This window comes from Hylaeus volcanicus, chromosome 6, assembly GCF_026283585.1.
Source record: "Hylaeus volcanicus isolate JK05 chromosome 6, UHH_iyHylVolc1.0_haploid, whole genome shotgun sequence".
Taxonomy (NCBI): Eukaryota; Metazoa; Arthropoda; class Insecta; order Hymenoptera; family Colletidae; genus Hylaeus; species Hylaeus volcanicus.
In genome coordinates, this window is record NC_071981.1 from 16,585,405 (window position 1) to 16,610,886 (window position 25,482).

Consider the following 25,482-nt stretch of genomic DNA (forward strand, 5'->3'; position numbering starts at 1 on the left):
CAAATTCGATAATAGGACGCCAAGAAGGAAAATCCCGGAAAGAAACGTACGAACGATAGATTTTTATGCTGATCTGCAAAACAAACAACCCTAAGCGGCCAAATTTTCGACTGGATCGACGAAATTTCCATGTTTGCCCAAACTAGCCTGCATACCAAGCAGCGATCAAGATTCGCATCTCGCAGCGAATCACTCGGACCTTTTTCAAGAAACCACAAACGTCTGTGCACCTGACGTGCATAAGGTTCACGAATTTTATTGCGATCTAATCTTACACGTATTATTTATCTGCCCTTAAGCGCAGGCACGCCATCCACGCAGCGCAAGATCCTAATTAACTTTGGCCTCTTTATCGTTTTTCTTTCCAACAACCATAAAAATCCAAATATACTCCAGCATTCTTTTTTTCCAATTAAAATTTGTTGTTCCTTTTTTGTCCATATGGTCCACTCAAACTGAGTCCTCGAAATAGCTACATAAGTAACATACGTTTCTTGTCGTTGCAAATATCGAGGATAAATTCTCGACGTTTGGTAGAAAGTGATCAAGGTATAATTACATTTTTCTCGGAAACAAATAAATATTTTGAAAAATAGGACAAATCGTATGATTTATGTGTTGAAATCGAATAGGTTGGTAAATACGTTAATTTATAAACTGAACTGAATTTATTGCCAGTTATTGTTATAGTTATTCGGTCAGATCATTTTATGTTCCAATTTAAGAATGTAAGAATTCATCGATACGTTATTGAGGAAACCCGTTTTAAAAATTCTTGGAGTGATCCGCTGTGTCTGACCACTGCTGCCACAATCTACTCGTCGTTGCTTTCACGAGCATCGACTAGTTAGATCGTCTGAAAACAGATGATAAGCGATTTTCCAAAAGTGCCACCATTGTAATCGCCAGTTCGAGGGCTGCCTATGATAACAAAATCAGCCCGATCGGAGGGCACCCCGTTTTCTTAAACTCAACCATATGTTAAGGGGTTGGACGGTACCTAGCTTCTCGAAAGTACCTAGAATCGCTTGAAGCTTTCGGTACCGGAAGATTCGCACATGGACACAGGAATAAAATCGTTATTTCGATCTCCCGTCGTACTGATAGCCGCGCAGAATCGCGTTTCGCGGTGTAATCTCTCGCGCACAAGAGGACGAAAAGGGGGATACGCATCGCAGGCGTCTTTTTACGACGGGACGTCGTCGTCTTTCCATTTTTTGATGACGCCGCCTCTTGAAAGTTTCGCGCTAGGCGCGCAGGGATACGAGCAATTTAAATTTAATGCCGCTTTTACGCCCCCTCGCGATCCTCCTTCGGCCCCCCGTTCGCTATGTCTATCGTCGCTGTTCGTCTCGTCTTCGCTGCGCCTTGGTCTCTCACTATGCTTTCTCGCGGTGATTTTTATCTCGAGATTGCGACTTCCAAGGGAGCAACCACGACCACTCTTTTGGCCTACTTTGTAAAGAGGAGGCCTCCTGGAGCTGCCGATCCATCTAGATACCCGCTATGTCAACCGTGGCCAACAAAGGCTCGCCTTGACCCGATATTTTTATTTGTCTCGTCCTGCCTTTTCGACGGGGACGCCTATGGAACTGTATCGCGCAAGCCCTAGCGCTGGAATCACTGGCTGAAATTTCCAATTTGATGAACAAACTCAACTGGTGACTGACTGGCCAGCGTGTACGGTTTTCCGGAAAAGAATAGGCTACTTTGGACCGAATTCGTAGATCGTTTAAATACGTCCTAACGAGGACTAGGCAGGTTCCTTTAACACTTTCAGTGGCAGACATGCTCGTGAAAATACGTACGAAGCTAACATTTTGGTCTTATACAATCGTTAACTATATAATCTAACATTTGCGTTAGTATTTAGGTTTACAGTCTGATCGAAATCCACGAAATCTATCCAGACATGTTCCTAACATAATTTGATAGAAATATCTTAAATCCTTAAGCAACAAGAATATTAACAACGAAAATCCATTTTTTGATCCAGAAAAAAAATGTGCCACCTTGATCGATTAGGCTTCTGGATGGAGAAGAAACAGAAGAAAAGCTCTTATTCGATTGTTTTACTTACGATGCGCAACGGACGTGCGCAATTTACCAAGACGGCGGGAAGAATTGCAACACGTATCGCGTCACTGAACAATTTAAACTACTGTGTCAACTTCGAGAAGAAAGAATTCGCCTCGGAACGGGATTGTTTATTCAAACGCGTCTTCGTGGCGTACGTGCGACACGGCGAGAACTGGAAACGAAATTTCACGGAGCTTCTTTTAGTGAATTCACGGTGACCCGGCGCAGTATTAATAAATAATGGAAACTGGCGTGTTCGGCGTATCGCTGGCAATAGAGGAGGGTAACGTTCGTGAAAACTGGCCGTATTTTCCTCGATTGCGGATCGTTCCAGAGGAAACTGCTCGTTGACACGTGAAACGCGTTTACGTGGCTCGCGATAACCTGTGTATTAAAATAATTTGTACGCAACGACATTAATCGACGATATGCAAATCTCGGTACGTGCTGGTGGATATTCTGTAAATAGTCGTTAGCGGATTATCGCGGCAATATCTGTTAACGTGATCAACCTTTTCGTCGAACTCGCTGCCGGATTATAGCGGAGACAAAGCCAGGCATTTTCTAGGGAACCGTGATGTTTAAACAAATTTAAAACCCATGTTTAGTCGTATTGTCCAGAACGACACACTGTTTTTATAAGACTCTCTGCAATTGTACTGTTTTATCTTGCTTTTATTGTGAATTTTATTATAAATCCTTTACTATAATTATTATAAATGAATAAAATTATTAAGCGAATGAAACAAGTGAAACAAGTAAAAAAAATGGGCTTGAATTATTCGCGTTTCTGTTGAAATATTTTTAAATGAAACTCCTAAATATCTCACGTGTATAAATATATTTAATATGTTTTATTTTCAGTTTGTTGTTGCGTGTTTGAAAAATACATGCGAGTGTCGTTAGTTTCAGCAACAGATCTTCGACGAATACCACGGAATTATTACCGATACTATTTCAAATACCGCCGCGCAGAATTGTAGCGTCAGAAAGCACGACTGTTCCATTAAAACGCAGAACGTTTTGTGAATAATTGAAATCCATATTTCCAGGGGCAAAATAGTTTTAATACGTATAAGACGAGATATTAGTCGCGTAAAACGAAGCGGATGAAGAATTGCTTGATGTTAAGAAAAACAAAGTTGGTGCATTACGTATCGCGATCTTACATCGCCTCTAATCCTTGTAATCGTTGAAAACACAGTTTTTATTAACTGAGAACTGTTGTTTTCGAAATTATTGAAACGTACAATTTTAGTTTCGATATGACAAAGATAATCGAGCACCAGAATTACAAAATCTCTGCCACGTTTTCGTCATCCAATTCCACTTAATTCGTGGGTAAAAGTTACTTAAAAAATTGATTCGCGAAGACTCCTGACTTTTCCGTTGGTAGCGAAAAATCGCGCAACTGCGGGACCCGTATTTAGAGAGTCAAGCAACAGAAGAAGAACACCAATGAAGAAAGAAAATTCCTTGGTTTTTTTATTATATGTACATACGAAGAACCACCAACCGCCAACCATAGTTACAAATGCACCATCGGTACGTTATTGTAAAAGGTTAAAACGACCTATAAGGTTCAGAGCTCCATCAGCGTGTCATTTAACCCATGAAAAGGCTAGCCGCGATACTGGCGAGACTAAGAGGTATCTTATCCAAAGGCCACAGTTTAGAAGTCTCCGTTAATCAACCATGAAGATCGGTACCGTGAAAGCCTCGAATATCTTCGAGAACCATGGTTCGCGGTTTTGAATTCGTGCTAGTCCATTACATTCGTTCAACGTCGATAAGAAACACGAGCGTTCGTTTTTGCCGTTGCGTAGCGAAGCGTGAAGATAATGCTCGGATACGTCAATGCGTTAGAAAGTTGTTGTAACGAGTGCTCGTTAAAAATCACGGGAAGCCACGAGGAGGAAGCGGCGGTAAAACTGGCGATGAAACATCAACCGTGTCGCGTGAAGATAGAAATTTGTGTATCTCGCGGTAATTGCGCTTCCGATTACTTTCCACCCCGTCCAATAATTACTTTATGCAGGATGCATCGTTAATAAATCCGTTTCGTGCGAGGCGAGTGGTCCGTTTATTATAAAGCGCACGCTTTCTAAATCGTTTCCGATAGTCCAATGTTTGCCCGGAAAATAGTCACGCGAATCAGGAACGAATCAAGGCTTCAAAGGCTACAGCACGCTAGATTCAACAGATCATACGTAATTTTTGTTCACTTTACTCCAAAATTAGACTTTTCATTTTCTTAAAAAATGATGACTTCTTTTAGTTTTTTTTTAAAAAACTACGACTTTTCTTATTTTCATAAAGTATGGTGATTTATTTTATTTCCTTGAAAAATGATTATGTTTTTAATATCATTTCTTTCATTTTTTTTTTTATTATAACTTCCTCCAACTTTCAAAAATAATATCGTAGTTCTTCATTAATCAAACGTGATTTATCCTTCTTTTTCTTTTAAAAACTACATCTGCTACTTTTATTCCAATTGCAATAGTAAATAACGATTGCAGATTTATTTTTCATCAATATCGCTTTCGGTTTCCTCGTAATCCAGGGCCCTAGAAAAGTCTATTTCACCCCTGAAGCAGAATCGAGCCAAAATTGGAAAGTAGATCGTTGGTGTTTCATGTAAAGGGAAAAAGCAGAAAGAATTCCATTCGCTATTGAAACAGTTCTATTGGAGAAGTGCCAAAGTTGTGTCTATTTCGATACTCCACAGATAAGTTCAAGTTCGCTCGAAGACATTTAAAGTTTACTTTAGAACCAATAATCCATTGTCAAATCTTATTTTGACTTTCTAAGCGTCTTTTATTTATGAATTTATTTTTGAGTTTTCAATATAAAAAAAAATGAATCACTTTTATTGCTAGTACCATACCGCTCTTTCCGAATCTGTGCAATTTTCAATAAGAATCCTTTTGTCTATTATTCAAATAGCGAAGATATTAAAGTGTTCTCCAACAGAATCCTCTGTATATAAAGACGAACATTTTACGCATCCGTGCAACAGAGACGTTTAATAATACTAATGTCCGCTTGTTCCATTTATTGCCTAATTTTCTAAACGACGAAACTTGAGAATTTCGAAGCGACAAGTAGTGCGAGAGTACAAAGGAAACTTTCACGACACTGGAATTGAAAAGTCGCGTGGAAAATGAGAATCTTGTACGCGCGTCTACTGAAAGAGGATCCCTGTGCGATAGCTAGACATTAAAATAGCGTACACGGTGTACAGAGTTTCTATCAAAATTTAAATGTATTTAAAGAAGCCTATAGTCTCGGTGAAATCAATGTAAAAATAATGTTTCGTGTGACGAGAATGAAATTGTTGGTTACATTCACGCGAGAAAACATGGCTCTATCAGAAAAATAGACAAACATGCAGCCATTCAAATGAAATTTATATACATATATAAACGAATAAATTAAACTTCGTATTTATTATATTTATTTTCCCTTTAATTGCAATTATTTTTAGTTTTGTTTACGCTACACAAATAGAAACACCTCCTTCACTCTAAATAATGACATAACTCAAAGATCACGATTTTCAGGAAGACTAGAGTTAATGTTTTCATTCGTTATAACTTGATCGAACTGGGACAAAAGTATTACAACATCATTCATTGATCATTCTGTACCTAACTGATATTTAGCTAACAAAATACTAGAAATATAATCTCTAAACTGCTGTGTAGCGTGCAAATTTCGTTGCCGTGAATGTTAAACCTTATGTAAATAGCTGAAAGTTTCACGCTACGTCAATATCCAAGGTACACGAAAACCCACCATGGAATTTCGCATACTACGGTTAAAAAACGCTTGTCTATTATTCTTTAACCAATAAGACTCTATTTTGACTTGTTCTAAGAAAAAAATATTTAATGCAGTGTTTCTCAAATTTTTAAGGAGCACTCACGAAGAAAGAATTTCTAGACCTGAGAAAAATAATTATCTTCAGTAATAAAATATTAAAGAAAAATGCGGTTGATGCATATGTGCATTAATGCACGCTGCACAGTTAAGTTATCTACATTTTCCTACATAACAATTTTTAACAAATCCCCTTGGATTACAAGACGTCATGTTTTTAGTGAACCACCCTGTATAAAGCGCGGTCTACCTGTTCGACCACTAAAAACTCGAGAAGTACAAAACCAATTCCGATGTGGTTTTCACCGATCGATTGGCCACTTCTCGAGAAAGATTTTAAGTTGTTGAAAAACATGTTCTGTAACTATTTCTACTTTCTTTCATCGATCACTTAATTATACCTATGAGGTTAAAAGAAATTTGTACAATAACCAGTCATTAATTATCGCGTAGTAGTAACGATTAATCGTTAATAAAATATTAAGAATCTTCTTTTAAAGTTTATTATCGACTTAAGATGGTTAAGAACTACTGACACGGAGATTAAAACAAATAATCGGAAGTTCTGTGCACGAGCGATAATTCTAAACGCCTGATAAAAGTGTAGCCGAGTTTCGTTTCGACGGCTCGAGAAAATGACGCGTGTCGGCATTTGAAGCGCGATTGCACAACAATTCATTTTACCGCAAACGTCGCATGTCAAATGGGAAGAAATGAAGCCTAACGGTATGCGTCGCGTCACTGCATAAAGTAATGTAAATTTAATGTTGATACGGTCGCGTGAAGTTGGGCGAGAAAAGATGACCCGAATGAAGCTTAAACGTGAATGTAAGGAGCATCGTACCCGACACAAGTATGTTAGAACCTCGATTATCTCGATAATTTTGGGATAGTAGAATATTTTCTGCTCTTTCCTAATATTTCAATTCTGTAAAGTTATGCATGAGGTATAAATTATAACAATATAAAAATTATTTTTCTGCAGTTTAATAGCAAGCAAAATATAACCTTAATGAATTGAATTTATTAGAATACTAGCATTTAAAAAATTTACTGAAATAAATGTTGAAATAAATGTCATTTGAAACCATATAATTTATAAGTGGAGAAGGTACGAACTATTTTCTTTTTCTTAAAATGGCTGATAAAATTGCTTTCAAAAATCACATGAAAGTACTACTAGTAGTTGATTTTTGTATGACTGTAAAATAAAACCCACAGATTTATGATAAAAATTACTTAAACAGAAGGAGAAAAGAAAAAACGGAAAACATTCTTATCGCTAAACCCAGATAAAAAGATTGACAAAAGCACCGTTTATCTAACGCATAAGAACGATTACACCGCGTGTGGCTGTTATCGAAGATTTAGTCAGCGCGCCTCTAAAATACAAATATCCTATTGATAAAATTGATAGTCAACCGTGTCATTGAACCTGCAATTTATATATCGAGCAGCATGTTTAAATTTATTATTACCCCAAAACTCCAACATTTGTTCTGACAAAAATTTCGGTTCATTGCTCCATCTCTTTACGCTCTCGTGAACCACGATATGATTTCTGGGCATTTATCGTATGAGATTTATTTTAGAATTTCGTTATCAATCGAAAACACACATGCCTACATTCAACTTAAGTCGGCTTCGGTAGATGGTGTTATCGTTGTGGAAACTGCTGCGACACGTGAATACAATCTATATACTACCGTGAATAGTCAACGACGAAAAGGGAAATGACTTCTTGACAGCAGAAACGAAAAACTAATTTTCCAAAGAGTCTGTTATCGTGTATGCCGATGCTGTTAATGTACGAGTTGCATCATTGCGACAACGTGATCAAGCAAGGTAGCAAATACTTAACATGCATCAAAACGACCGACTTTGATATTATTGATTATCCTATACATCTTTAATTGCAGAATGAGTAGAAATGAACGAACCGTTCATTAGAACGTTACGCACAAAGAGGCGACGACAGTTGACCTTAGATTTAACATGATGATTATTGTTACGACTATATAGCGAAACAATTGTGTATTTAATCTCAAATTAATTCTATGAAATTTTCAATGGCAGTAATATCCTCGAATGTTTTCGTCGTGAGGTATATTAGATTAGCTGTATTCTGTTAAACGAGTGCATCTATCTTATGTAAAATTTACGGAAGAAATATCAGAAATTTTTAAAGAATAATCAACAAGATGGGATCGGAACAAAGTTCGCAAAGTGGTACGCAAAATGCGAATGTTAACAGGATGAGAACAACGCCTCTACGACGTGGTAAAAGCGTACCAAATCGTGAAAGAGTACCGGACGATACACCGCCAAGATGCATAAGTCCTGGTGCTAGTATATGTTCTGATTCTGATCTACCCTATATATCGTACACGGTAAACAGACCAATCGGAGATTCGCCGAAAATGACTAACAAACAATCACAATTATATAGAGGGAAAAGTTTGGGTGCACAAGATATATCTAGACGTAAAAATAGCTTAAGTACTAGCAGTCACAGGTAATTCATTCGTATTTTCATTTTTTCCAATTATTTATTTTATTTACATAATTGATATGTAACTTTCAATCACAGAAAAACTACCTCCGATAAGATTCACAACATAGTGGTAGTAAAACCAGCTGCTGCAGATCCCACAACCGACAAAGATCCTGATTTGGTTAAATTACAAAGCATTCCAATGTTCCTACCTATCATGCGTGGCACCTTAAATTTACCTCCAGGTGTGAGAGATCCAGAAGTACTGGAAAGACTAGATCCAATCGGTTTGTTCAATCTGTGCGCACGCTATCAGCATCACCTCAATACTAATGCTCAAATGATTGCTGGGGAACAAGCTGCCCTATGTATCGTCTCCAATATCGATCAAGAAGTTACCGAGATTCTTCGTTTAGTAGCAGAAAGGCAAAAGAAGTTTGCCAAGTTTGCGGAACAACTGAACAAAGTACATGAGCTTAGCAAACAATTGACTAAATGTCATTCTCTTCTTAATCAAACATTAGAGAGTCTAGAAACACTAAATAATCTTTTACCTATAGAAGAGAGATTGGAACCGTTCGTATGGACTACTGGATAGAATTATCATTAAAGATATCAAGTTGTAACTTCAAAAATTAAATTATATCTGAAGTATACTGCACTGGTGCTAAAATAATTTAGATGAACTTGATAAGATAAAACTGTTAGAACTTCGTAATTTTTTTTTATCATTAGTGATAAATGTATTACTAATCCTTATCCAAAGACATCTAGTACCTATATGTATTGCACAGAAAACTCTTCTATAAAATCCTATACTATATGTATATATATATTTTCGTGTTAATCCTACAATTGTATAGTAAAAAATATGATGTTTAATTTCAAAAATACATACAATTTCCTATGATCAAAATCTTGTATACTTTATTAAATAAATTGGATCAATGTCAACATACGAAAATAAATTATCTACAGGAAAAGTGTAACACTTTATGATACGTACTTTAGTTGTTAATACCAACAGAACGTTGTGCTTTCACTTTTCTGTATGCTGCTATGACATCCTTTTGATCTTTTTCCAGTCTTCTTCTTTCTCCAACTGGCAAATTTTTTCGTTTGCCTGATTTATCAATGGAGATTGTCTTTGTAGAAACTATTTTTGGTGATTCATTTTTCTTTAGCAATGAATGCAGCAAGAGATCTTTTTTGCCAGGCTGTAATAATACAAATATTTGTTATTTTTATGTATAAAAGAGTAAAAGACATGTTAAATAATATGCACCTTTGTGCTCATTGTGGAATCAGCTGCCTTTGGCCTTATTTTGAATTGAGGTGGTTCATGAGCAACTTCACCAAACTTGATTTGATCTTTAAAATTTTCGAACTCATCCACACCATTTTCCTGCTTTGTTTCTTTCTTTAGTTGTAACTTCTCTTTTCTTTTCTGACTCTTTGTCATCTTAACCTCATCACTATCTTTCTTCTTCTTCTTTTTTATATTTTTATGCCTTGCCCTTAACATTTCAAGTTTATCCAATTCAGTTAACTTGCATTTTGAGAGTCCTTCAATGTTTCCTGTTTCCGGATTTCGATTCACTTGGACATTATACTTCTTCTCAAATGCAGTTTCCCCAAGAAAAGCATGAGTCTCTTTTTGAACTCTATGCAAGAAGTGTTCTTCGCTTTCTCCAGGCCTCTGTTGAAACAGAGGAACAACTTTCTCGGGTTTTGCTTTTGGATGCGAAAATCTGGGAGTCTCTCCGCCTACGGATATTAATGGATTTTTGTGCTTTTTCCGTTTCTTTATTTTAGTTATTTTTCCCGATTTCACTGTCTCCTTTAATCTTATTAAATGTTCCAAACTCCTTGGTATTGCTTGTTCGTCCACATCTTTTGGCGGAGCGTTTATTTTTGTTTCTAACCTATAACACGCAGATTGCTAACCTATACAAATAACTCAAGGATAACATTGATTTAATGCGAAACTCACTCGGCTTCTCGTTTCGCGTGTTGTTTAAAAGGATCCTTCACGCCTCGATGCTTTTTTCCAGGAATTTTCCGACCCATTTTCTTTAAATAAACAAGACAGGATTTTCACGTGGTCGACAGTATCGTCTGCTTCGTACGTCCACTTGCGTCTGCTGTGAACGCACGCTGGTGTCACACATTCAAAACAAAGTCAAGTAATACTACATTTCTAATGAAACGACTGATGTTGAAGTTATACATTAATGTGTGCTGGAGAACTATTATTTCCAAACAAATTTATATTTGTTACAATTACAAACACAAAACATAACTCTAAAATAATAATTCATGTACGATAAAATTCTATCTCGCCTTTGATTAAAGAAAGACTTTTTTAACTAGTTAAGATATATATAAATTTATTTTTAATTAATCGAAATGTATGTTAAATTTAAACAATATATGATAACACAAATGCATTGCAGACAGAGACATCTAGAAATTGTATTATTCGTGACGTACCGAGCTATCGAGGCATATTTGCAGTAGATTCTCAGTGACGAAGGAGGTTAGAGGACGGTCTCAAAGTTTTTGTAAAACATTTGTGTCATAATATATAATAATTATACAAATACTCCAATCTGTGCATTCATTTAATTATTTGAAAACGTACCAGCGCATAAAGCAAATACCAACCATTTTGTTATCTCATGCTAATCATGAACTTTTTATTTTTTTTAAACTAGGTGCATTCGTAAAGAAAACAGTGATGAGTCTTGTTCGATCGTCCTTCTCAATTGTAAAAAGACAATCGTGTAAGTGTCGACAAGTGTATTCTACGTGTAAAAGACATATTCATAGTACACGTGAAACATTATCATCCGAGGAGAACAATATCGAAAAGAACGAAACCGAGAATTCCCTCTCGGTAGATGATATGTTAGAACCCACAAATTGTTGCATGTCTGGATGCGCAAATTGCGTGTGGATTCAATATGCAGAAAAATTGAGCGCCACGCTCGAAAAAAGCGATGTGGACGTGCAAAAGTTGATTATAGAAAAAGTACAGGATCCCAACATGAGAGCATTTCTCACGATGGAACTCAAATGTAGAAATATTATTAAATAACGAAGAGATTAAGATAGTAAATATTTGTACATACTTACTTTAGACGTAATCAAATTTTCTATAATAAAATGTTAAAGTTAATTGAACTGCGTTTCTATTTAACCTTGCTTCGCATTTGCGATTTTTGAATCCTTTCCAATTGCTATACAATGGAAATAGATCGTAACGGAAACAAAGCTATACTTTCTATATAGATGTAATATAAAATTTGTAACTACCAGTGTGAACCAATCTGCGATGCTCAATTTTATCGCGATTACAAAGAACTCTATTAATATTTCGTAACTATCGTGTGTTTCTTGTCAGACTAACTTTCTCACGAATTTCGACGCGAGCTTCAAGTTTAGAACAAACGCAACCTCGTCTTCCGAACTGCGCGTTTTGCATTCAGATGGCAGCAGATGGCAGCAGATGGCAGTTCTTATATGCAAGCAGTTTTCTGCTAAAATGTTACCATACAACGGTAAATATAGACTTGCATTTGGTATAAAATATAATACTTTCAACTTATCACAACATATCATGGACTGTAATATTACCTATGAATAATAAGCCAAATTGATTATGAAATTTTAAGTTTAATCCGATATAGAATACTACTAAATATTACAAACTACTCAACAAATGTTATTTAATAGAACCTCAGACATGATAAGCAGTTTTGTTATCATCAATTAAGAAATAAAAGATACGTAAGACTTTTTAAATTGTTCGAAACAATTAAGGAAGTAATTTACAGGATAAAATATTAAAGAGAATCTAGTTGTATTAAGAGATTACTGTCTATTGGAGTTATTCGGTTTTAATCGGTAAAATTGACCATTCTACTATGTAAAATATTTGCAATTATCTACAAAAATTAGTGTAGTTGCTTTAACGACACAGCATTCCATGGCATTGCGATAATCGGGTGTTCGTACGTATTTTTACGCACAGCCTACATTACACTCTCGCTTATTTACATTCACATACATATGTATAAAACTACTTGTGCTGGTTACATTAGTCACAAAAATGTGCGTCACGTATCAACGTGTTGGCAATCGAGAAGACGTTTGCGAACCTCGTTTCACTATTTATGCTATTGGTAACATAAATAAGATAAAAAGATTCTAGCAAAAAAAAAATATACAGGGTGTCCCAAAAATGTTGGAGGTCCTTGAAAAGGGTGGTTCGGAAGGTGATTTGAAACAACTTTTTCCTTAGCGAAAATGTTGTCCGAGGCTTCGTTGAGGAGATATTAACGGAAAACGTCGACCAATCAGAGCGCGCATATGCCGTTGGAGCGGCCGCGGTAGCGAAGGGTACGCGCTGGCGGCCGCGCTTGTACGCGAACAAGTGACTCGACGTGCATCGAAGGACCTTGACGCGGCCGCTCAGCGCGTAGCCGTCGCTACCGCGGCCGCTCCAACGGTATACGCGCGCTCTGATTGGTCGGGGTTTTCTCTTAATATCTCCTTAACGAAGCCCCATCCGACATTTTTGTAAAGGAAAAAGTTGTTTCAAATCACTTCCCGAACCACCCCTTTCAATGTGTTTCAACATTTTTGGGACACCCTGTATATATATATATATATATATAATATAGTTCTCCTGTGGTCAAACAAAGAATCGATTTCGAACACGAAAGTCTCGCGAACATTGAGCATGGTCAATTTTACACTTTGTTCAAACTTTTCCTCGTACTGTTATGCGAAACAACGCGTAAACGCAACTTTCGAAACCACGAATCTCGATTGAAAAATGGAAACGAGAAAAATCTGTGAGAAAAATATCGCACGGTTGCAATAAAATGTTTCTTGTCGAAAACATCGAAACGTATAACGGTCGTGCATAATCTTATCTTTGCCCCTGCCCACATGTCGAGCCTTTCTACTAGTCCCGCATACGCGCACGCTCTTTAACGCGCATACGATTTTATTTCCATCGAGCACGCGTGTATGCGAGCCGCGTTCTGTCACATGCGCACACCTTTCCAAGTATTCCTACACTGTGTATCAAAATTATGAAACCATTCGTAAGGGTATGTATAGCTGAAGAAGGGGGGCCAGTAGAATCCCTAAACCAAAGTCGTTTTATTTAAAGTAAAGAATGTACAAAAGTTTCACCTTATAGAGTTTCCTAACGAGCAAAAGCCTACGATAAAGTAACATATACATGTGTCCTAATTTTCCATGTAAATATATATGAAAGAAATCGCGCGTGTAATAGGCTCCTAGTTTGCAGAGCTTTCTGCATCCTACTACTCCAATTTAAACTGGGAATTAATTTACACCAGTTTATAGAGGAGAAACAAAAAAATAAATGAATTAACAAGATATGCATAGTCATTCTACATATGAAAAGAAATATTTATAAGAAGTAGTCATACCCTTTATGTTTATTCAAGAAAGTCTCTATTAAATGTTTCATTATAAGTATATACATACGTCAAATTCATTCCTGTATTTATAATGAAAAATTTATTTGGAAACATCAAACCTACCATTTAATTTAGACAAATTTCTTTAATAAACGGGGAGGATACATATAAATTTTGAACACATCATATATCCTTCATAAATACCATAAGCAATGTTTCTCGAATTGGAGCAATTGTATCCATTTTCAATTTACTACTTCGTTTGAGCGATAAGATACAACTCGAAAGCTTAAGTTTTGTTTCAGAGCCGTGGTTCCCCTACACCTTGACAATTGTCTTCGTGAAAAGATAAAAATAATAACTTTGATAAAATGTTTCCTTAAAAAGAAACTAAAATTCTAATTAAAAAGTTGAAAACCACTGATAAATGCTAAACTTAAATAAATATTAAATAGTGTAGATTATAATGTGAAGAATTAATGTACCCCTTTTCTCCAAATTTTTTACATAAAAGTTATAGCGGAGTCTTTACCTTGTTCAAAATTTATCAGAGAAATTAAGAAATGAAGAACTTCGTGTAAGCTTCAATTAAGATATTGCCTACAAAAAAAAACCGCATTATGTAGCGAAAAAGCCAGTGACGGTCACTGGTAATTTTCGCGATACGATCGTTTCACGTGGCACGTACGGTGACCGATACGACTCGAATCGCGACGCGCAAAATTCGAAATTGTTGAAATGGTATTATAGTTATGACACACGGTGTATATACGGTCGGTAGTCCACACATACTGTCACAGGCGAACGGATACACGGCCACGTGGGTATCGGTACACTCGCTCGTGTGCTCGCGCTCGTAGTCGCGCGTGTGCGTGGATTATTTTCGCTTATGCCGCCGCGCACGCAATCTCAGAAGTGGTTCTCCCGTTGACAGGTTCCGAGCGAGTTTCCGCCGGCCCTCGAGGCACCGATCGAGAGTGGTTCGGGATCGACGATCAGCCACGGTTGGTTCCTGGATCATCCGGCCCGGCGGGATCCGCGAACGAGGCGACAAAGGTGTGTCGCGGTCGGTACCAGTGACGAGCACGAAGGAATTTCTTATGCAACGATCGGCGGACAGGTTGGATGGACATCGTCATCCGTCGGTTTTACGCGTCGCGCCGTTGTACGGCGAACCGTCGCGTCGGCGCGCAGAAAAACACGGGAGAGAAACGTGTCGCGGGTGAATTATGAATGATTCTCGCGTCGAGAACGTTCGCGCGATTCCGTGTGGTCAGAAACGTGGGATCGAGAACGGAACGATTAAGAAGGATGCTATCGGTACCATCCGATAAATCGCGGACAATCTTTGACGGAAACGAGCAGGCGCGAAACACCTGGCGCGCGGTTTAATTTCCGCCGACGAACGTCTTGTCGCGCACACGTCGCCGCCGACTGCGGAAATATCGGTCATCGCGAGCGTCACGGAAAATTGATAACGATGACGAAACTGGACGGGAATAAACGATAGGATGCGCGTTTCCACGAGAAATCGTACGAACGATGCGTGGCACGAACGTGGCCGTGGAACTTGGAACGTTCGCGTTTGTTTTTCAAACGCCTGGCTCACGTTGCGATCGAACGAACGCGCTTCGACGAGTACCTGCGTGTTTTTAGCGAAACGTATCGCGCGTTAAAGGTGCTACGACCCTGCGACCGCTGCTGGTGTGTGTTCGACCTATAGGAAGTTCCGAGAGCCGTCGCGTTTCTAGGAAACGAGGAAGCGACGATTTTGTCGCGGGTGCGCGGCAAATAGGAACAAAGGAACGACGAGTAGCTAAATGCGTGAGATCGGAAGGAACGAACTGTAAGTAGAGTCTCTAAGACGCGTGTTCGACTGTTCGAATCTCAATCGAGACCATCGATCGGTTCACAAGGGAAAAGAGTGCTCGATTAACGAGAATCATGGTAGACGGAGAGACGGATCCGAGGCGGGTCGAGATTTTTCATCTTGATTCGTTCGTGGAGTTAGCGAGGAATCTATAAATACGAGAGGCAAGAGAAGAGAGACACGACGGGTGGCGGGCGATATCGTTGAACGAAATGCTCATGACCGAAAAAGGTTCTCTCAGGAAAGGAACCAACGAGGAACTGGACGACGAGCATTCGACAGCCACCGACAACAACGTTGCGTCGCTGAACAAGCTACTCGTAAACTCGACGGTTCCTGCGGCTGCAGTTGCGGTGAAACTATACGAGGACTCCGCGGACGAAGCCGGAAGGAACAGCGCCGAGAAACAGAAGCGCGGTATTCTTAGCAATTTTCAGAGGAGAACTTTCAGCAGGATCAGCTTCAAGGGAGAGTCTGGACCTTTATTGAGCAGGTGGATTTATTTTATTTTTTTTTTTTTTCTTAAGGGTGTGTTCTAGTTTAAGATTATAAAAAAATCTATATTTGAAGGTATACCTTTAGAATTATATCTGCCAAAGGCTTTTATTGAACTCGGAAAATTAATGAAATTAGGGACATTTAAAGAGAGTAGTATATAAGTATACAGCCAGTCCCATAAGTACTCGTACCCTCTATGTCTTTTGAAGAAATTTTCTAAATGAATTTCTAATACGTTTGATGTATCCAAATAAATGTTTCATTATAAATCAATTGAAACATTTACATATGTGCCATATTAACAGATCCTACTTTTTTGTGTATATGCAATGGTGCATGTGCAATCGATAATTGCATTATTCTTTTAAGCAGAAATGCGTACCTTTTTTTACATAGATTGAATCCTCTTGTCATTTTACATAAAAGAAGTATTAAACTAAAGCGATAAAAAAATAATTATTTCACGAGATATTTTAAATGTAAGAAAATAAATGTTTCTGTAGTATTCTGACAAAACTATTCGTTTGAGTATACATAAACAGTTTTAAATGGAATACTTTCGTCACTCACAATATCGTTTGTTATCAAAAAATTTATATTCTTGCTGAAATTGAATAAATATACTAAGATAATTTATTTATCGTTCCCTCGCTTGCAAGTCGCTTTAAAACTTTAATGATCTTAATGTTGCCAAACAACAATGCGAAAAATCACATTATATGCATTTGCTACTATAAGAGTAACACAGAAAGCAGTTATACATAAGTTATCAAGATCTAATGATCGTCGAATTCTACTATGTCAATTTATTTATAAAGTGTACGATTCGTTCTGTAAATTGACGTCGGTAAAATCACAAATCGAACAAGCATCGAATCGTGTAATTGACTGCACACGTTGCAAACAGGAGAAACGTAAACATTCATTTATAAACAAATAACTCGTCGTAAATTTTCCCACACTTACCGAAGATATGAGATACAAATGTATTTCAAATTTATTATTAAGTTTTACTATCGCTTGAGAAGTATAGTGGTTAATAGTCAATTTTCTCTTATCGATAATAGAAATATAAAAACTCGAGTCCTTTAACGAAAACGGGACAGTGTTTGCAAGTTTCGTAGCCGAAACTCCAAGAAATAATTTCTCACTGAATAATTTCAATTTTTTTACGAAATGAGAAGAATCGATATAATCAGTTGCTTGTAAGTACATATACGATTATTGTAAGGTTTGTGACAAACAAATATTATATGCGTCATGTATTGTTGTCTCATTTATACTATTATCTACCAGGAAGTACATTATGAACTCTTCTTGCAGCGACGCTATGGGTTCCGGGTTTTACTTTAGAAACGAATATATAATTTTGACAAATATTCTCTTATGCAATCTGTTGTTTCCAAAAAATTATTCTGTTGGCCAAGATATACGTTTATCGTTAGATACGGAAAGATAAAATTTCAATGTCCCTGATATAAATCATTGATATGTGAAATGCGTTACTCCGCACTTTGAGCTTTCGCGTTGAATTAAACGCAAATCAAACAATATTTCTGCTGATTTATGAGATACGCGTGTACCCAGATACTCGTGATGTATTCTTTTAATGAAAAACTATCCGAGCATCTCATGAGACTGACAAAATCTTATCTCATTGATAGATTAACGTATAATTAATAGTTTATCGTATAATTAAACCATTCCTGAGTAATGATTAAAATTAAATCAATATAAAATCAAAATTGCACTTTTCTTAGACAAAACAATTGAATATTAAAAGAATGCGACAAATCTTGTAAGTTAGTCATTATGATTAAATCAATTGTTAAAATTATATTCGCAAACTATGTTACGGAGTCTTTAAAACCAAGTAAAACCATCGCCAGGTGGTTTCATGAAATACCGCGTGGGAGTTCGCGATAACGCTGTCGAAAGCGGCGCGAAACTTTCAAGCGGCAACGTCGAAAATACGCGGTGAGCCGTTTTGAAAACTGGATCACAATACATGACTCGCGACCCCTCGAAAATAGCGTCGTACCGTTCCCGTTACCCTGCCGCGATCGGCAGAAATCTTGCTTTTCGAGACAAGAATAGAAGCGCCTAATTGCGGAAGACGCCTCTGCGAGAAGCATGGATCCTCGACGCCGGCGTCGGTCCATGTCCGCGCGATAAAGACCTTTGCATTTCGCCAGAGGCGAGAACGACGCCTGCTCAGGCTCCACTCGCACCCTCGACGCGTTTCTTTCCTTTGTTTTGCTCACGGACCGTTCAATCTTTTCCAATTTAAGGTAACTGTTTCGAGATAGTCACGTTCAAGAATGTAATTAAAAACTTTCGTAAAAGTAGTCTTACTCCTCTCACATACGTCCATAGTAAATCAATGTTCAACCGTTCTAATAATTGTTCTAATAAGTAATACAATAATATTTGAATTTAAATTTAAATAATATTTCGTTTTGCATAAGTATATCAACCGTTTAGTTATGTTCAGTATGTAATTGTCATATTCGCTTGTTTGATGAAACCGCAATACCCTATTATTTAAATTGCAACATCGCGTTAGCTTGAAAGAAAATAGTAACAGGAGCAAGTTATCCTAAGCTATTTTAAAGTTAACCTAATTTAAAGATTGCCGAGAAGTTCTAAATTAATATAAAAGAATCGTTGTCTGGGACAAACTGCAACACCACATGTTCCGTTACATTCGAACACGAACAATGATTCCTTCACTTTAACTCAGAATTTCCCAACAATCTTTTAACTGTTTGAAGTTAGAACGCCTCGATTCCTTTGATCTATCCTCCTTCAAATATTCTATTGATCACCTATGAAGTATTAAAGTATTTTTATCTAATAAGACGTCGTATTGTGTAAAATATACAATGTTTCCTAATACGTGAGCTGTATCTATTTTCAATTTTTTCAACTGGAAATTGATAACTAACATCTGGACGCAACGACGCTTTCCAGAGGTTCCTTAAATTGTAGTGTAACAGTTACACTTGTATTCAAAATAAAACAAGAACCGTGTCACTATGCCTGGCAATTAAAACAAAAAGGAAAGTACTATTTTTGAATAAAAGGAAAAGCAGTTGTTCTTATTACCTACAGATGCAGGAAATTCTGTAGGGTGGCATTAGAATGCTTGTAATTAAAGAAAAAGAAAACAACGATAATTATTGTCAACAGATGCAAAAGACTTTGGATTGCATTAGAATGCTTGAAAATGTAAAGAATGAAGTAATATTTTTCTAGTAAAAGAGACAACACTAATTATTATCAACAGATGCAGGAAATTCTGTAGAGCAAAGTTAGCGCCCATATAAATAAAGAAAACAATAGCAGCCTTTTTTAGTAAAAGATATAAAGAAGAGAACTAGCAGTCTACGCTATGTACATAGATAATTTTTTCTCCAAAAAGGAACTCAATCTCGGAACCAGGATGAATGCATCCATAGTTTAGCAAACTATCCCCGGTGCACGCAACATATCCATCGAACGATACGTTTTGTAGTCATCGTTTGTCATCGAGGCTCCATCTCTAGCGAATTAAACGAATCTAGCCGATCGCGAACCGTGCCAACCTGGCGCGCAAAGACAAAAGGGAAAATCGCTCGCCAAGGGTCGAAATTGGATCGCTTCAGTGTCGGCCGAGCCTCTGTTCGCCAACGAACCCGTCGATGAAATCCGCCCTTCGATCCCCGCAACCGACAGCGCCGTTTTCCTTCTTTCCCGTCGCCTTGGATCTTTTATCAATGATTTCACCCGGTGACGCGTGGTTTTTATAAATAGTTCGCAAAGTGCGTAAATCGGGGTTCCGTTTTGGCAAAGTCGCTCCAGAAATCGTTGTTTCGTTTCCCTTACGCGGATCACGTCTCCTCCCCCGCGTCGCCAATTTAGCGACCGATGGTTACCGATCGCGTTCTCCGCGAAAATTAACGCGTCGAGGAGCTGGTGCACACGTCGACGAGTGTTACGCAAATTCTGTTCCCGATTCGGCGGAAACGGCAAGCAGAAAGCGTCGTTAAAGCGTTTCGCGTTCGACTCGTAATGCACACGGTGGTTTTATTGTTTGCCCGTCGCAGTGTCTCGTGGAGATCGTGCAAGTTTTGGGTGCAACAGCAAGGGTGCGACGCGTTCATAGTGGTCCGTCGGACGAAGAAGACGCGGCCAGATCGTCGATAAACGGATGTGGTGCAAAAGGCTCATCTGGATTTTCCAGTGGCTCTGGACCGGCTGCGATATTTGGCTTTGACGATGAGTTCTTTATCCGTGGTGCCTTAAAAGCGACCGCTAGAGTAACGGCCTCGGACGTGAAAGCTTAAACTTAGACGCCGAAATTCCGGTGCAAGTCGAACCGAAATACATCGAGTTCTAAGAGCTGCTAACATCGAACCATTGCTTCGACCATTTCTTTTCTCTTTTTTCTTTTTATCCGAACGGTAACGCGGCCAGCTGAGCCCGAACAGGCTCGAGCACACGTGCGATTAGAGTCCGAAAGCATTTATTTTTGTAATTTCGTTTAGTTCCGGGGATGACTTAACGCCGAGCGAGCCGTTGATCGGTGATCGTCATGTGTAGGAATTGTGCGATAAATCGTTGGTGTCTTTGAAGAGAACGGGCTTGCTCTGGCTCGAGACCAGACCTACGGTTCATGGAGATCTCAGTGAAGTGAGAAAATGGATGGGTCGACGTCGAAAACTCTCTCGCCGAGTTCTTCAGGGTCAGGGAAAGTTCACTTGGGGGATGGAATGGCGTTCTCCGGTTTGCGAAGGGCGCTCTCTCAAGTATCGATGTTGGTTGTAAAGGCGACGACCTCTGGAGAAACGGCGTGGAGGGAAGAGTTGCACAAGTATACCGTTTTCCCGAGATTTATTTGCATTACGATCAGGATACCACTGTTAGGGACTCGCTTTAAACGTCTGATCGAAAAGCTCGATCAATGGTCTTCCGACCGAGACATTTGAAAATTTCACACCGACTCGTAGTATACGTTGCGAGAGTCTCGTTGAAAATCTGCCTTTGAAGATTGGTAGTTACACAAAGTATGGTTCGTGGAAATAGTTCACACTGGCCGTCGTTGTCTAGTGCCACGTTTCGAAACCAAGATGGAAGAGTCTCGCTCAAGGACGATTTCAAATCATTTGGTTAACGCTCGTTTTATCTCCGCGACATTCTTTAAACAACAATCTCTCTCTCTCTCTCTCTCTCTCGCTCTCTTGACGGTTTATGTCATTGAGTTTATTGCGGCTAATTATCATAATCACAGGCACTTTCTCGTCTGCTCTGAATCGCTCCGTTTTGCTCGCTCGCGTGGGTCGGTCTTTCGAAATCTTGTGCAAAGTGTGTTTCCTAACCGGTGGTTCAACTAATCAATTATATCGGAAATATTAACACTCCGCGGCTGACGGGCGCCGCGCGGGGACAAGTCTATGACATCATTGCTTTTATCAGATAGAGGCAGGGCCGAATTTAGGCGTAATCTATAGCTTACAACTCTCGTATAAAGTAATCAAAATCTGGCTGATCGAAGATTTTCATATTTAAAGCTTGTATAACACGGTACCATAGAACTTCCCCATGTTACGTGAACACCCGTTATGTGAATCGTATATGGTCAACCCTTTTACAACGCGATTAATTCTTACCGTGTCATACCGGAAACCGCGATATAAAATACTCAGAATTAATACAAAATAGGATAATTTGTACACAGAAATACATATGTGTACGGTGTATACACAAGCAACATATTATGATGAATACGGTTGTGAAATACAATTTTGTACTGTATACATACAAAAGGCAGTGAATATATGTTTACATATTTCAAGTTATTATATTCAGTTCAAGATTTTATATGAGAAGATTAACAAAATAATGTGGAATATAATTCTAAAAAGTTTTTCCAACAAAACTAAGGAACGTAAATTTAGTTATAAATTATATCAACATTCATCGCCACTATCAAATATTGTCACCATCGGACTGCGGATTTTATGTATTTATGGTACATGCGAATACGGAGGACATATGCAAAACGTATACAGAAATTTGGTAATCTGAAAATTGTAGATATTACAAAGAACTAACTAGACACTTTTTCCACTAGTGAATAAAAGTTTTTCATGGTACTGCATTTAATTGATCATAACTTTAGTGCAAATCAAAATTTTGTAATATATAGGCTTTTTGATAATATAAAAGCATTTGATAAAATAACATGCAAATATTCTAGAAAAACATTTGTAAATAGTATTTTTTACCCTGTCATTCTAAAATACAGTATTTCTTTGAAGAATATGCTTGCAACTTCAATTTGGCATTGACCTTCATTTGGGTTTTGACTCCACTTTTTCAGAATCGTCTCTCTACTGTCTACAAGTATAGTATTAAGAACTATATGGGAGAAAATATTGTAATTAAGAAAAATTCCAATAAAATTTGTTTGCTGTGTTTCGTGTTTGCTGTTAAAATAAAAAATTTGGTTTGAACATACACAGGAATGTGTATCTGTCAACACGTTGGATAAACTTTCTCTCGATTATATTCATGAAAAATGTCATAATAATTACGTTACACTGTAACCGTTTTAATTGATATGGTTATGAAAATATTGTTCATTGAAATAATTGTCTTCTATTATAGGTAATAAAGCGAAGTGCTGAAACGTATTACGACCTACTAGTCACTTTTAATTTATGCGAAGCTTTACACGTTTCATGTAACGAGGAGCACGAATAGCGATCGAGCCTCCGTCTACCAGGCAGCAGACGTTGTTCCTTATCGCGCGCGAAATAAGTCATTCGCTACTAGATATTGAAACTTTTATATTTTTTATCATATCTCCGTGATAGTATCGCGAACAGATTGGCGAGAGTGACACGATGAAAGTGAGCCCCAGCACGACCTCATTAGGACTATTTTTAATTACACGTAATTCGAGTCGCTTGTGAATTCTGCGAATACGTGCGCCAAATACACGTGCAATTAAAAATAGTTTTAATGAGGCCGTGTTTGGGCTCATTTTCATCGAGAACACCTCGCCAATTCGTCGATAAAATTCTTTTACGAAAATCATACGAAAAATATGAAAAAATTAAATATTAATCTCGATCGAAAACGAACCGTGATTACGGTGCATCCGTTTTAAGCTTTGGCAGGTGAACATCTTTCAAGAAAATACTGCATTCTTTGCCACGGACATTTTAATACTCGTAAATAATTCGACTGTTGCATTATTTCTACTCCTTGTTTCAATAATAGCGTTTTCTATTATTAAGCGCGTTTCTATTAATACAGTGTGTAGGAGTTCGTAATTCTTATTACGAAGATTCCGTAATCGAACGAAAAAGAAAATGAATTGTAGCTGGAATTGAACGCAATTGTTTTCGGGGAATATCGAAACATGCCAGTTTCAAGAGTTTCCAGCAGCCTGGCCATTAAAACAGACACGAATTTCTTTGAAAAAAAGAGACATTCTCTTTTCGATGCGACGTTTTCCAGCTTCGCTGGTAGCGGCAGCTCGAACAGGTGTGGAAGTCTTAATCTATTTTCATCGCGGGTCAATATGTCAGGGTTGAACGATGCGAAACCACACGAATTTAGAACGTCGTCTGCCAGGCGAACGAACCAAGCCAAATTGAACTGCGGTTCGGTCCATTCGAGAAAACAGATGACGAACTCTGGGTTAATCGCAAGGGCGAATCTAAGGGAGGGCATCCACCTTAAGACTTAACAAAAAAAAAACACAAAGGGACTGTTTCTGACTATAAAATCAATTACTGCATTTTACATTACATTCTGCAGTCGTTCTTGAGTGTACACCCAAGTAGATTTAACTTAGAAATTATTCTTATTAAATCGTCAATGAAAGTTTCGAAGCTTTCTTCGCATATGCTTGTCAAATCATTAAATTTGTCAACAATGTAAGCAGTCTCTCCTATCTTCCTCTTAAACATTAACAAGAAGATGGTTTTTATTCTCTTGATCCTTAAATTTAATTTTTATTTCGAAAGTAAGAAAGTAATTGCGATTCGGGATATTGTCTCGACTTAAAATAAACACAGTACCACGGTAGAAGTCTTCAAAAATGGAAAATTGAATACGTAAAATAAAGTTGCATATGTTAGTATCCCAATTTCGTTCAATGTACTTGTTTCATTTTTCATAATAAAACAATGGGATACTTCAGGCCACTTGGGTTTTATTAAAAAACAAAATCCTGAAGTCTTTTTTGAAAAGAACACCTTTGTAAATCTAGAAGAGTAGCTTTAAAATAACTGTCATTATCCATGGACTTAGTTTAATCTAGAAATTCATTTAATAAGATTCAGCCGTTTTATTCGAAACACCTCAAGGCGAACGCAATCATACGTTGACACGAACGTTAACATTTTGTGTCTATTCCTTCTGACGTAACGTGGAACACTATACGTAACTTCCAAACAAATCAACCATTATGGTTGCAAATTTAACAAAATCTTGTATACACATGTGCGAATAGTTGCGCCAAATTTAAAAATTTTACGTCGATTACATTGGCTAGAAAAAAATCACGAAAGTAGCTTCGAAACTGGTGAAAATAAAAAAGAACTCCCAGATGCTGAATCAGGGGATATTCTTCCGTCGCAAAATGGCACGAAGACGAGATCAAAGAGCAGTGTACCTTTGGCTTTTCCAAGGGACTTCCAGCTTACTAGGATAACAAAGCAAACCTGTCGTCGTTCTCGCGTTTAGAAGACAAATATACGCTCCCCGTTTACGTTCGTGGGTGTAGTGCGTGCGTCGTAACTCGTTGACGTCGACCAGACGCGAGGACAGTTCCCTGGACCAGAGTAGTTTTACAGAGGCCAAACTCTTGTCGGAACCTTTGATGTTCGTGTCCCCGTATTTTCAGATTAAGGTCAGCTCGTAACAAATGAAAACGATGGCACCATACCTAAAGTATACAGGGTGTCCCAAAAATGTTGTAACACCTTGAAAGGGGTGGTTCGGGAGGTGATTTGAAACAACTTTTTCCTTAGCGAAAATGTTGTCCGAGGCTTCGTTGAGGAGATATTAACGGAAAACACTGACCAATCAGAGCGCGCGGATACCGGTGGAGCGGCCGCGGTAGCGAAGGTTACGAGCTAAGCGGCCGCGTCAATGGCCTTCGATGCACGTCGAGTCGCTTGTTCGCGTACAAGCGC

General features: G+C 38.0%; 3 protein-coding genes across 13 annotated transcripts in view; 2 read left to right on the top strand and 1 right to left on the bottom strand.

Moving 5' to 3' along the window:
* Positions 1 to 7,649: 7,649 nt before the first annotated feature.
* LOC128878164 (BLOC-1-related complex subunit 5) lies at positions 7,650 to 9,374 on the top strand. The gene is made up of 3 exons (XM_054126133.1): positions 7,650 to 7,809; positions 7,884 to 8,479; positions 8,555 to 9,374. Exons 2-3 carry the CDS (start codon positions 8,166 to 8,168, stop codon positions 9,054 to 9,056), a joined length of 816 nt encoding a protein of 271 aa, XP_053982108.1. The 5' UTR covers positions 7,650 to 7,809; positions 7,884 to 8,165; the 3' UTR covers positions 9,057 to 9,374.
* Positions 9,375 to 9,465: 91 nt separating this feature from the next.
* The window catches only part of LOC128878163 (coiled-coil domain-containing protein 137), a 36,091-nt gene continuing 20,074 nt past the window's right edge, over positions 9,466 to 25,482 (bottom strand). Inside the window, exons 1-5 of one of the 7 annotated variants that reach the window (XM_054126128.1) lie at positions 11,777 to 11,900; positions 11,597 to 11,616; positions 10,452 to 10,615; positions 9,744 to 10,383; positions 9,466 to 9,675 (exon numbers count right to left, since the gene is read on the bottom strand). In XM_054126128.1, coding sequence (XP_053982103.1) covers positions 9,466 to 9,675; positions 9,744 to 10,383; positions 10,452 to 10,528 — 927 coding nt within the window. In that variant the 5' untranslated portion in view covers positions 10,529 to 10,615; positions 11,597 to 11,616; positions 11,777 to 11,900. Of the gene's footprint in view, positions 9,676 to 9,743; positions 10,384 to 10,451; positions 10,616 to 11,596; positions 11,749 to 11,776; positions 11,902 to 25,482 lie in introns of those variants that run through there. The other 6 variants (XM_054126131.1, XM_054126132.1, XM_054126129.1 and 3 more) reach the window with 6 other exon arrangements.
* Positions 13,597 to 25,482, top strand: part of LOC128878156 (inward rectifier potassium channel 2-like) — a 42,255-nt gene continuing 30,369 nt past the window's right edge. For 3 of the 5 annotated variants that reach the window (XM_054126108.1, XM_054126109.1, XM_054126110.1), the window contains exon 1: positions 13,597 to 16,283. In XM_054126108.1, coding sequence (XP_053982083.1) covers positions 16,003 to 16,283 — 281 coding nt within the window. In that variant the 5' untranslated portion in view covers positions 13,597 to 16,002. Of the gene's footprint in view, positions 16,284 to 20,851; positions 21,144 to 25,482 lie in introns of those variants that run through there. The other 2 variants (XM_054126107.1, XM_054126111.1) reach the window with 2 other exon arrangements.

Bases quoted from the DNA above. Each gene is read 5' to 3' on its own strand.
- LOC128878164 (XM_054126133.1), top strand. From the start codon at position 8,166: ATGGGATCGGAACAAAGTTCGCAAAGTGGTACGCAAAATGCGAATGTT. The intron at 8,480-8,554 runs GTAATTCATTCG...TTTCAATCACAG, and splicing joins TTAAGTACTAGCAGTCACAG to AAAAACTACCTCCGATAAGA.